General features: G+C 40.4%; 1 protein-coding gene across 1 annotated transcript in view; it reads left to right on the plus strand.

Moving 5' to 3' along the window:
- Nucleotides 1-13689, plus strand: part of DNAH5 (dynein axonemal heavy chain 5) — a 235436-nt gene that overhangs the window by 202045 nt on the left and 19702 nt on the right. Inside the window, exons 72-76 of the mRNA XM_074945024.1 lie at nucleotides 769-988; nucleotides 1732-1937; nucleotides 4118-4321; nucleotides 4892-5107; nucleotides 8003-8215. Of these exons, the coding sequence (XP_074801125.1) occupies nucleotides 769-988; nucleotides 1732-1937; nucleotides 4118-4321; nucleotides 4892-5107; nucleotides 8003-8215 (1059 nt within the window). The remainder of the gene's footprint in view (nucleotides 1-768; nucleotides 989-1731; nucleotides 1938-4117; nucleotides 4322-4891; nucleotides 5108-8002; nucleotides 8216-13689) is intronic.

Genomic DNA, 13689 nt, shown 5'->3' on the forward strand with positions numbered 1-13689 from the left:
CAGCAGGTTCAATGGCTCCACTGATCTGAATCATGGACAGGTCATAACCATCAAAGCTGAGAATCAAGGATATATGTTGGAGGATTAAGTAGGCCTTGTTTTGAGGAGTATAAAAAAGGACACTCAGAGGGTCATCCCCACACATCTGCAAGTGGTAAACTCTCCATTCTTGTCATACAGCATGGGCCATCATTAGCATTTTCTTGCAGAAGGGAAATACTTTGTCAGTCCATCAATGGCTATTAGCCAGGATGGGCAGGGATGGTGTCCCTAGCCTCTGTTTGCGAGGGAATGAGCGACAGGGAATGGATCACTTGATGATTATCTGTTCTGTTCATTCCTCTGGGGCACCTGGCATTGGCTGCTGTTGGTAGACAGGATACTGGGCTAGATGGCCCTTTGTTCTGACCCAGTTTGGCCGTTCTTATGTTCTTAGTTGTACAATTAGCATGTGAACTGGCTGCCAGCTCTTGAGTTTTACATGGGAAAATATAAAGTTCTGAAAGACACTAGTTTGAATTGATGAGGACTTGGTGAAGAGTTGACAAGCTTAGAACTGGAATGTGGAGGAATATGTTACTTGAATTCTTCCCACCTTGCTGCACATGAGGTGTTCGACATGTTTGATTACCATGCTGTAAATTAGAATTGTTTGATACATTTCTAATTTTAATGATAAATAAAATATCATTTAGTGTTTTCAGTTTGAAAATAAATTTTAATACCACACAAATGCATATCACATCTTGTTCTCTTCTGTTGCACTAGGGAGGATGGGCACTTCTTCAGAACTGCCACCTAGGACTTGACTTTTTGGATGAGCTGATGGACACTATTATAGAAACTGAGACTGTCCATGAGGACTTCCGCTTGTGGATGACCACTGAGGTTCACCGACAGTTCCCCATTACCCTTCTTCAAATGTCCATTAAATTCACCAATGAACCTCCACAGGGGCTCAAAGCTGGTCTGAAGAGAACATATGGTGGTGAGTGAAAAAAATCAACAGGGAATAAAATATAGTTTTTAGCGGTACACAATTAAATAGGCTCTTCCTTCCAGCCCCACCTATGTCACCATGTGATCATGTTGCAGTTACTGGTAGAATCAGGATGAAATTTTGGACACTGCCTGCAGACCTTATCTGTTGAAGCTGATAACAACAAAAGTTGTGCATGTTGATTCCAGGGCACAACTTGGCCCTAAGATGAAGCCAGATGATAAGAAAATTGAGAGAAATTGGAGAGCTGCTGAAGTTATGTCTGAACTCATCTGATATAAAAACAGGAATATTTTTTCCACAAATTATAACCTCCAGTGTCTTGTTTAAAAATGCTTTTTAATACCTCATTTAATAATTGAACACCCTTTCACTTTTTATGATGAAAGGCCATATGCTGATTTTTATCATGCCAGAGCGATGATTTTTAATTGCTTTTCTGGGAACTAAAAAGTTGTATCTCCTGTCCTCAAAGGGCTTGTTACGATAAATGCACCAGATGTGCACTGTAACACGTGCATTTATATTTCTGAACTTTATGCTAACTTGTGCTACCTAAAAAGAGGTAGCATACTTTCTCCAGACTAGAGTGCTTTGTGATATAGTAAATGCATCTCTGGAGAGATTCAAAGCTAACTAAGTACCACCACCAGAGGTATTTTAGTAATGGATCATGCTGAAACTAAAATGCTGGTAGCTTATGGCTTGTGATGTCCACTTTTTTCCAACAGGTGTGAACCAGGATCTCCTGGATGTCAGTAACATGGTGCAATGGAAACCATTATTATACGCTGTTGGTTTCCTGCACTCCACAGTTCAAGAAAGACGCAAATTTGGACCACTAGGTTGGAACATCCCCTATGAGTTTAACCAGGCTGACTTTAATGCCACTGTGCAGTTCATCCAGAATCATTTAGATGACATGGACATTAAGAAGGTACTTAATTCAATAGTTTGGGTCACTGGAATATTATGGATGCTTCCAAACAATTGAAATACAAACATGAATGCTAGATCATAAAAAACTTGTTCTTTAACTCTAGATATATTGAGTGCCCACAGCACTGAAAACACTTGTCTACATATGTTGAAATACAAATGCAACTGCTCAGTGGGGGATAACTTTTAAAATCCGGTTTTTAAGCATCCGTATGTTTTCTACTTATGCTTGTGGTGGCTACTTTTTTATTAGTCCAAAAATATATATAATTAGGCAAAAAAAAGGGGAGCTGTAAACTGCAGCAATATTTGGGGCCTAGAAGGCTTGTCCCAGTTCCAAGCCTAACTGTAGAAAGTGACTAACAATTCACAAAATGTTAAAATAACCTATAACAATAAATGTTGGTGTGGGGGGAAAAGCGCACAAGAGAAACAGACTGAATTAGTCCAAACAAAAAGGCTTACTGATATAACCCAAGGACTGTGTTGAGATTGTATTTGCTAAAGAAGGAAAGTGTGGGACCAGAAATCAGTGACTCAAAATTGGTGTGTTGGAAAATAGATGTAATTGGTGGACAAAGTAATGAGGGGAAGGGCTATTCCACCCATTGCTCTCCTTTTGGGATCCTCAGAAAGACTTTGGGGGAGTAGGAAATTAGTAGACTATGTCTGACTGAAATACTTGCAAACAGGATGGAGCGAGTGTTATCATTATGGCTTCCATCCCCTTTATCTCCTAGAACCCCAGAGTCCACCATGACACTCTTGGGCCTTTGTCATCCTAATCCTGAGATGTCCGGACCAGACTGAGGCAGAGTGAGGGACTCAGATGACACTATTGGCTCCAGCTAACCCCCAAACGCCACTGGGGATGTGAGACTTTTTCACCCCCTCCTGGTGCATCCTTTTCCTTCCCCAACTTATTTGTTCTCTTTCCTATTTCTCTCCTCTTGCCTTCTGTCTAAAAAGAGTCTGGCTTAGCTGGCCAAGGCTATATAGTTTACAACACTGCTGCAAGCCTGTGAGCAGAGGGGCAGCTAAAAGCAATGCTTTACCTGATGCTGGTGTAAGTTTGCCAGGTCTCAGAAAGGCTGATAAAACCAAGTGTGATGCCTGTGTTTTTCCAACATTGAGGTTGCAACTGAGAGTCAACACCAAATATAGAAACTGCTTTATTTTGCTATTCTTTTTCTCTTCCCTTTTGCACGTGCTTGACTTGTTTTGTTTTCAAGAAAAAAGGACCAGACTTTAGCAGCAGCAATAAGAGATCCAGGCTACTGTGAGATAGTGTTAAAATAGCTAAAAGTTGGTTTTTGTATTTCAGAATAATGTTCTGTTTTATAACAAATGTTTTAATAATATAGTTCAATTATGTCTGATTTAATGGCATTAGCACTTGCTTTTTGACGTTGTGTTCATAAATCAGTGCTTCACATAAAGCAGTATCCATGCACGCCCCAATTTTGGGGAATGGGTTGGATGGCAAGCTGTACATGTGCATCTGTGAGGAGAGTATCAAATTTAGGAAAATGTTATTTGAAATTTGTTGGTACTAATTTAGTGAAAGTTAAAGGTGCCGATGAATTTTCTGAACCCCAATATATCCCCTGCCTAAAAACCAAATACAGTGGGATATCAGAGGAGTTAGGAGTCTATAAAAACAATCCTAATTATTGCTGCACTGCAACAGTGGTGGATTTTGTTTAGTTGACCTAAGCAGAAAGCATATTACGACTGACCAGCTATTCCAGGTTTCTGTGGCCTTCCTGTGACACTCTGGCAGCAAAAAGGGACTGTAAAGCTGGCTTACCTAGCCTCCTGAAGATGTTTCTGGATGGGAGAATCCAAAACAGTGGAGTGAACCATAGCTGCCTCTCTGGCAAAGCTCATTGCCACCTCCATTGTAAATGGCATGGTTGGAGTGAAGCTGTGCCACAGGTATCCCAGCTGCCAAAACAGCCCCTTGTGACTTAAGCTGCTGTAAATTGCGTGAGGATTGAGCTGGCCTCAAGCAGGGGAACACAAGGGTAGTGTAAAGTGACTTTTGCCCTTAAGAGGGTTAGATGATCTGGGCCTATATACAATACTGTATGTATACAAACACACAAAGATGTCAACAGAGCTCTGCATGAAATTCAGGGAGGTTTAGCCACAATGAATGTTTGCACATTGTTTTAGGGCATCTCCTGGAATACTGTTCGCTACATGGTAGGTGAGATCCAGTATGGAGGCCGAGTGACTGATGACTATGACAAAAGACTGCTGAACACATTTGCTAAGGTCTGGTTCAGTGAAAACATGTTCAGTCAAGACTTCTGCTTTTACAAAGGATACAGCATACCCAAATGTACCACAGTGGATCAGTACCTTCAGTACATACAGGTTTGTACACTACCAAGCTCTTACCAAAATGAAAACAATACTAATAAACACTCATCCAAGTTCTTTCTACCCTTCAGCATCTTCCTTTAGTTTTAGTCTAAGCAGATTTTTCTCCTGTCGGCATACTTGCCTAAATATCTGCTGATGAAGGCGTAATAATGCTGTTCCAGTAGTTCTACACTTTATTTTTCCTTTTAAGTCCCTTCAGAGAAGTACCGTCTAGAGAGACCATTATCAAAGGAGAAATAGAGAAAAGGAGTCCAGGCTCTTGGCACTTCCTCACAGGAGATGTTAGGGGAATCTGAAGTGGAAAATGACTACTCAGACATAAGGGGAAGTTGCATTCTAAGTAGTTGCAGTCAGTAGGGTTTGTGCTTGCACTAGGTTTTAGGAAGCACTGGATTCTTTGCATTGAAGACTGCTAATTGAGCATCACAGGATGACAAAATTAGGAAAATAAAGCTTTTTTTATTTTATAGGATAGTAACTGCTTTTAGTCCTCTGGCTTTTTTACAGCTGGTATTTGTGAACTTTACCTCCAATTACAATTCTTTGTGTTTGATCATCTAGAGCCTGCCTGCTTACGACACTCCTGAGGTATTTGGGCTGCATCCCAATGCTGATATCACTTACCAGAGCAAGCTTGCCAAGGATGTGTTGGATACCATCCTCAGTATTCAACCTAAAGACAGTTCCAGTGGAGGAGGCGAGACTAGAGAGGCGGTGGTAGCTAGATTGGCTGATGATATGTTGGAGAAGCTTCCTAATGATTATGCACCATTTGAAGTGAGTTTATGAAATCCTGTCAGAAATCACATCTGCTCTGTCTTGCCTTATGTATGTGCAGAAAACCAAGAAAAGTCCCATATAACCTTCTTGAAAAGCTTTTGTGAATCCATTTACACTGACAAATGCTTTAAAAATATATACTGAGGAAGCCTGAATGGGATGTAAATGTTCATAGTGAAGTTGCTAAAATTGTACTGATGGGGCATTATTGCTTTGCTAAAAATTAAACCACTTGTTGATTTTCCATTTACACTGAGGGAGATCAGCAGTTTTCATCAGCTAAACTAGGTAACATTGTGAGAGAAAACGTGTGCTGTCTTTGTAAATTAAAATTCCTAAATTTTGTTACTTTGCGGTTCAGCATAGAAACCGCAGATACTTGTAGCAATTTATTTTCATATATTATAGTGTTTCTGTGGAGTGAATGGCTCACGGGATTGACAATGGTGTGGATGTGGGTGTGAGTGAGCGAAATATATATTTATATTTTATGTGTGCATGGAACTTTTCATCTTACCTACAGTGGTTCAAACCCAGGGAAGTTAACTACTGACTCAACAACAATGCTTAGTAGCCCAATTGCGATGAATTTGGTTTCAGTTATAGTTGCAATAGACACTTTCTCACACTGTGCAGAGGAAACACTGCCACTAACTTACCCTCCCCTAGCTAGCATCTGGGGAACCAGAATGGAGAATTTAGGAGGGGAGAGTGAACAGACAGGACCGTAGTGGCATATGCCTAGATGCACACGCTGCACAGTCAGTGTACATGTGCATGTGTGCACACTCTTGTTTGGCTGGGTTTGGCCCAGCTCTTTTCAAGTATAGTTATTCCCTTGTCCATTATCTTACTTGTGCTGTGTTCCATCAGGTATGATGTAAGTGTCATCTCACAATAATTAGCACCAATGATGACAAACCTTCCAGAAATGAGGAGCCACCCGTTCTAATTTGAACTGCTGAGCCAGTGACCTCCCACAGGCCTGTGTCTTGGCATCAGCTTAGCACACTGAAATTTCTGAGCTAATGATCTCACAGAAGCCTGAGCACTATCACCTCAGCAAGCCATAAAAGCTGAGATAGGAAACTTTTCTGAAGCTTGAGACTTGATATCCAATCAGAGCAGTACTTTTGAGCTCACAAGACTTGTGCCTTTTGTTATCCCCCCCGGAAAGTTTGTAGTGCTTAGGCTGAGGATTCACACGTTTTTGAGCTTTCACACAAGCCCAAAAGCTAGAGGTCGTCAACCAGTAACCTCAGAGAGGGCTGACCCTCATCCCAGCAAGGTAGGAGGAGTACTTACCCAGTAACCTTAAAAAGCCCTGTGTCGCCACATAGACCCCGATGGTTAAATTGCTGAGCTAGCGAGTTTACAAAGCCTTGTCTCTTGTAATCTTTCTCAGGAAGCTAGAGATGTCAAACTAGACATCTCACAAGTTTGACCCTTATCATCAGCTCAATAAGCTAGAGAGGCTGAGCAGGGTTTAAAGGGACAGTGTGGACAAGTGCAGCACCCCTTCCTCTGATAACACCTTCACTCCCTCTGTTGGGCACTGGAGAGCTCATCTCTGCCAGAGCTGCCGTTCTTCCTGCTTCCTGCTGTTCTTCAGTCAGCTTCTATTTTAGCACTACCATGTGCCTATGTGTTGGGTGTTCATGCTACTGTTTCAGCCACTTCTTTACATTTACCCTGAATGAAAGACAGAAGCTGTGCTCAAAGCTGCCTCGTCAATGGGAGGTGAAATTAGGACTCAGGAGGTGACTCGTATCAGGATCTGCACACTGCCCTGAAGGGTCATTATCAGGTTCATTTAAAAACAATTTTCCTTAACTATGTTATAACCACCACCACAGAGGATATAAAATGAAGTTTAAAAAATTAATTACATTTGCGCTCTTCATGCTGATTTCTCATTTTGGCTTCTACAAAGTTATCATGAAAAGATGCAGAACTTATTTTTATTAGAATATGAGATTAATAGTGTGATCTCCTTTGACCCAAGTGGCTGGTCAAACTTTTGTGGCCCTGTGCCTTATTTCTCCGTAGACAGAGAAAATAGTGACAGAATCAGGTATTTTCTTTGATGCAATATTGTTTATTTGCAAAGGTGATACACTGAGTTGTCTTTCCCTGAACACAGGGGGGAAAAAATCAGGAGACAGTTCTTTTGCTCACTGTTCCAAATCTGCCTTTCCAGCCAGCATGCATGTCCGACAAGCTTCCTCTCTTAGCTGCCTCCCAGGGTCATGTTACCAGTGCTTCTGTTGTGGTCTACTTAGCTTCCTGACAGCTTCTCTCTCTCCTCTCTACTTTAGCACTACCATGTACCTATGTGTTGGGTGTTCATGCTACTGTTTCAGCCTCTTCTTTACATTTACCCTGAATGAAAGACAAGCTGTGCTCAAACCTTACCATGGTTTAAGCCAACCCACAACAATACTATTAGAGTAGAAGGGTAGAGTTTTTGTGGCGTTTGGGCTCTACCTTAAGTTCTCAAACTAGACTCAGGTTTTGGTGCAGAGTTGCTCCCTGGGAACCGGGCACTGGTATTCAGGCTGAGATCTCTGAAAGAGGGAATTGTCTACAAGTTGCCGTGATGCTTTCTATTTCAGGGGTGGTGGGTAGAGTGTACATAAATTATGTCAGGAATATTCCTGGACTCCACATCACTGGTGTCTCTTCCAATGGAGAGCTGACGAACAAGGGCCTTGTGATCTGCTACTGCTTGGGTCAGGGGTGACAATACCTACCTAGCTGATTACCCTTACTTATAACCATGTAATGAAAACGATTTGATCTTTCCATGTATTGGTATCTAACTTTGCCATAAAGTGAACTTTCTCTTGATTTCTCTGTGAATATCTGCTTTGTTTGGCTTTCTCTTGACAGGTAAAGGAAAGGCTGCAGAAGATGGGACCATTCCAGCCTATGAACATCTTCTTGAGACAGGAGATAGACAGAATGCAGAGGGTTATCACCTTAGTGCGAAGCACTCTGACTGATCTCAAACTTGCCATTGATGGGACCATCATCATGAGTGAAAATCTGAGGGATGCTTTGGATTGCATGTATGATGCAAGAATTCCTGCCCATTGGGAAAAGGCAGGTGTTAAACTGTTTAGAGTCCTCGGTCAATGTTGCATTTTAAAGACTAAAAAAATGACATACTCAGATTATTAATCATCATTAATATCCAATAAGTTAACATCCTTTAATTTAAAAAGGGTTAATGTATTTTGTTCAACCCCTTTTTGAAAATATAACCCTGAAGTGCTAGATCTCAGTGATAGAATGAAGCGCTAGATCTCAGTGATAATATGAAGTCATGGTTGTGACTGCATTATCAAATTTGAGAGAGAGCTTTCAGCCGAAGAGTGGAGTTATGGGATTGTACAGGATGTAAAATAGGACAGAATCTGATCATATATCCCCCTTTCTTTGCCCCCTTTCTGACTTGCTTTGAAAACTCCTTTTGGTCTAAAACTTCTCATACCTAGTTGGCCAGAGAAGAAATATTTTTTTCTGAAGTATTAGGTAAACTGTAGAAGGGCTGGCCATGCCATCTCAGGTAAGATTGAGTTCCATTTTATACTTAGTGCAGAGATTAATCCTCTTAGGTATGAAAAATACAGTGTATCATGACTGCACTTTTTGGGTACAGAATGCATTTTCTGAGAATTTATAAATCTGTTAATTTGAGTTTAAATTCTGGATCCATTAAGAAAATCAGTGTGTGTCCTTTTTATCTTATTGTCTAGAAACCCAGGGCAAGTACAAATGATATCTGGACAAATAGCTGATTAGCTTGCCTAAAATTAGGTGATACAGCAGATAATTTGCCTGCACAGCATGTGAACAGCTTATTGTATTTTGATCCAGATGATTAGGTAATATTTGGGTCTTGAGAGTTGTTTCAGTGGGGACCAAAAATGGATATTGGAGTCAGGCATTTCATTGATGCAGTTTTGTTTATTTACAGAGAATGTAGATATACTCATGTTTCCTTGATAACAGTAGGAACAAAACAGGAGACAGTTTTTTTTCGCCAGACAAAAGACTATATTTTATATATATATATATATATATACACACACACACACACACACATATACAGAGTATAAGCCAATAGCTAACAGTGATACAAGGAAATAACTTTCTATGCAATGCATAACTTGTGGAACTCACTACTACTATTAGGTTATTAATGATGCCGAATTCTTTGTGAGACTCAAAGTAGTAAGCCTCATTCCAGTCAGCACTCTATCCAGAAGTGCTCTGAGCTTTTCTCAGGATCATGCTGTAAGTGCTTCTTCAGCTGTCTCTGGGGTTTCCTTGCTGCCTTTCATGTATTTTTCCATGGTGTTTTTGTTCCTCTCTCTCACACACACCTCCACCCAAACAATACAGTAACTGCTCGCTTAACATTGTAGTTATGTTCCTGAAAAATGCTACTTTAAGCGAAACGATGTTAAGTGAATCCAATTTCCCCATAAGAATTAATGTAAATGTGGGGGTTAGGTTGCAGGGAAATTTTTTTTCTCCAGACAAAAGACTGTATATATATCATCATTGCAACATATATATATATACACACACACAGTATAAGTTTTAAACAAACAATTGAATACTGTACACTGCAATGATGCTTGTGAAGCTTGGTTGAGGTGGTGGAGTCAGAGGGTGGGATATTTCCCAGGGGATGCCTTAATGCTAAATGATGAACTAGCTTCTTGGCTGAGCCCCTCAAGGGTTAACACACTGTTGTTAATGTAGCCTCACACTCTACAAGGCAGCACGAATGGAGGGAGGGGAGACAGCATGGCAGAGAGAGACAGAGACACACACCATGTGTGTGAGAGAGAGACGTGCATTGCCCCTTTAAGTACACTGACCCCACTCTAAGTACACTCCTTTTTACGTAGATCAGCAAGTTGAGACAGCAGCTGTTGCCAGCAAGCTCCCTCCATCCTGAGCCTTGTCATGTCCCCCGCCCCTGCTCTGTGGAGATGGGGTACAGGAGTGGGGGGCAGGAGTGGGGGGGGGCAGGGGACACCCTGAGATTAGCACCCCTCTCCTGCCCCCCTGCACAACAAGCAGGAGGCTCCGGGGAGCAGCTCCAAGGCAGAGAGCAGGAGCAGCACACAGCAGTGGCGGGAGGGACACCTGAACTGGCAGCTGAACTGAGCAGCTGTTACACAGAGAACTTAGGGGAGCTGATAAGGGGCTGCTGGTCCACCCTGGTTCCAAGCCCCTACCAGCTGGCTCCAACGGGCTGCTCTTCCTGCAAGCAGGGGACAAAGCAGGCAGCTGCCAAACGACGTTATAAGGGAGCATTGGGCAACTTTAAACGAGCATGTTCCCTAACTGATCAGCAACATAACAATGAAACAACATTAACTGGGATGACTTTAAGTGGGGAGTTACTGTACTCAGTAACAATATATTGAGCTCCCAGTGAAACCCCTCCATCCATATAGCTCAGGTTCCTGACCAGCCTTGCATATGACTTTTGTTTGGGTGATGGTTCCTATTGTTTCAACTGTCTTTTTCCAGAAAGGAATTTAATAGCTTTCCAGAATTTATCCTGGATGAAGGGTGGCAGTTATGTCTACCAGCTTCCACAAGATTTCAGCCAACCCTAAGGATAATCGCATGAAGCCAAGATGATACTCATGTTGTTGCACAGTGTGTCCTTGAGCTTGCTGTTCTGGAACTTAACCATTTTCAGTGTTTTTATAATTCAAACTGATGCCAATCTATTGAAGATAGGGATTATCCTTAAATTCCCCCCCCAAAAAAAGATAGCAATAGCAGCTTCTTGCTTATGTTTTTGAGGCCTCTGAGGTACTTTGGAATTATTCACTATGTGCATTTTGTTGACAGTCACACCAAAGCACCAACAGCAATGATAAAAAGATATATTTCACTGTGACATAGCTGGAACATAAGGGCTGAGGTAGCCTGAGTTACCTGTCCTGAACTTCGAAATAATCCTTCAAAGTTGGGGGCATGTGTTTTCTTATAATGGGCCTAATCACCTTTGTGATGGGAAAGGATACTGACCTATATCAGCAATTCCCGCTAAATTGAAATACTGCCAAATACAAATGACGCTTTTTCAAACATATAAACACCAGCTCACTTGCATTTCAGAATGTATTGCTCTTGATGTAAATGTTACCCATTGTCCTGTAGTGCTGTGGTGATAGAAGCCGATCTGGAATTAACTTAATCAAAACATGCCTGTGTGGTATTGATGCAGATATGGATGAATGCAGATACTTTCAGGTTCTATTAGGCTGATGTCTATTGGCTCAAAGGGAGACCAAGAAAAAAATACTACTTGTGAACACAGTCACAGTGAGCTCTCAACAGCTGGACTTGACTAATGCTATTCAGACCTGGATTTCAAACCATATGAGCATTATTCATAATGTCTAAAGATTGACTTGAAAAAAAAATTACAGCAGTCTCTGTTCTGACTCAGTGTCAGACTGGTGGTGGCAGTAATGTTGTAACTTCACAGCTAGGACAAAAGTAAACATAATACCAAATAATAATCAGACACTAAAAGCAAGAGAATAAAAATGAAATCCTGGCTTAATAGTCCAAAGCAGGAGAGGGAACTAGCCGAATGCTGAGCAATGCCATTAAGACCATGACATCAGCAGCAATATTCATTTGAAACTACTTGAGAGAAACAGACCACATCTTAAATCTAGGGTCAAGTGAATTTCCTCATTAGACAACTGAATTTGAAGCCTTAGCTGCATACTGAAAAGTGATCGGAAGCAGAATTTGTCTCTTTAAGTAGCTTAATTTTACTGACTAACATTCGCCTCTCATTTGTATACCTGTACAACCTTATGGATTTTAGTGAGACTGCTTGCATATAACTGAGAGTAGAATTTAGCCCACTGGGTTTATTTTTTTAAAGTTAGTTTAGCTTTTTTAAAAATAACAAGCTTTGGTTACAATATGCATGTAGTCACTAATGAGCTGAATTGTGACAGTTTATAAGCCTTCTTGATTAAATCCTTTTATAAACACATTTTAGTTTTTCGTATTTAACATTTATTTAGTTTTTCTACAAAAATTTAATGAAAACTCCGTAACCTCAATCCTGCAAACGCTTAATGACGTGCATAAATTGCCTGGATTGGGGTTTGTTCAGATACAATGATTGTCATAGTAAAAGTATTTTACTAAACGCATAAAATAAACCAAACATTGCATGGTTATATATGTGACACACATTTACGAAAGCAAGGCAATGTTGTAGAAATAGGAGCATTTGTTTAAAATAGTGAATGGTTTAGAGAAGGTAAATCAGTACTCCTTTGACTCTCGTAATATATGAACAAGAAGATATTAAATGAAACTGAAAGCAAGTAGCTAACAATGATAAAAGGAAATAACTTTCTATGTAATGCATAACTTGTGGAATTCACTACTACTATCAGGTTATTAATGATGCCGAATTCTTTGTGAGACTCAAAGTAGTAATTATTTGGATGACATCATCTACAGTTACTTATGCTAGGATGAGACGGTCGATCAGTTGACACAGTACAGTCAGTTGAAACGTCCCAGCTTCAGTTTTTAATTGCAGTGTAGCTATACCCTTTGGGACAACTTAGAGGACTGATTTTCAGACGGTGGGCATTGAGCACTTCCTGAAAATTGGGCTTTTAAAAATGTTTCTTGAGAGGCATGTGTTCATTCTTGAAAATGTAGGACAAAACTTATAGGGATAGTGAACCTTCATGGTTCAGGGCATAAACTGACCATTAATTGCCTGGGATTAAGAAGAAATTTTATAGAACCAGACACCCACTACATCAAAATGTAGTTAAGTTTGAGGCCACATATCAGATATTTAGGGTGAACTGCATTACAGGTATGTTGTCATCTTCCAAGAACTGAGCATCATAATCCTAGGAAATTTAGATTTAAGGCTGAATTGAAAAGAAATCCAAATATATTAAGGTATGGAAATGCACAGATAAGGCACTCTTAATTCTTTCCTGTAATGACCCTATGAAGGGGAAAATATGTCTTGAAAAATCAGCTTCTGGATTCACAAACTCTAAAATAGATTAATCCTAATTGTATGGGTTTTGCATAGTACTATGGCAGGGCAGAGTTAAGGTTTCTGCTGAAAGAAAAATTCACTTATGAAGAAGATCAAGGAGAGAATGAGTTTACATTCGTAAAGAAACAACACAAAAGAAAAGTAGCCTATACACAGAATTGTAGTGAGTTTTAACTATGTGGGGACTCTGAGGAATGGTGTTCTGTTACTGAGATTTATGGGGGCAAAAATCTGATACTGGATGCATAATTTCTTATGGCCCATTTTTACTTCAAAGTTGTCAGAAAATTCATTCTGTATCTCAAAAGTATGTGCTTTAGTCTAGGGGCACATATTTTTCATGCGGAAGAGGTTGAATCATTGCTTTAAGTTCAAAACTGAAGTCAGCATTAATGGATCACAGCCAAGCCTCCTTAATATGTTATGTTAAAAAAACTATGCTAAATGCATGTTACTTAGGTGGCAAAGCCAAACACTCAGT

The sequence above is a fragment of the Natator depressus genome, chromosome 2 (genome assembly GCF_965152275.1).
Source record: "Natator depressus isolate rNatDep1 chromosome 2, rNatDep2.hap1, whole genome shotgun sequence".
NCBI lineage: Eukaryota > Metazoa > Chordata > Testudines > Cheloniidae > Natator > Natator depressus.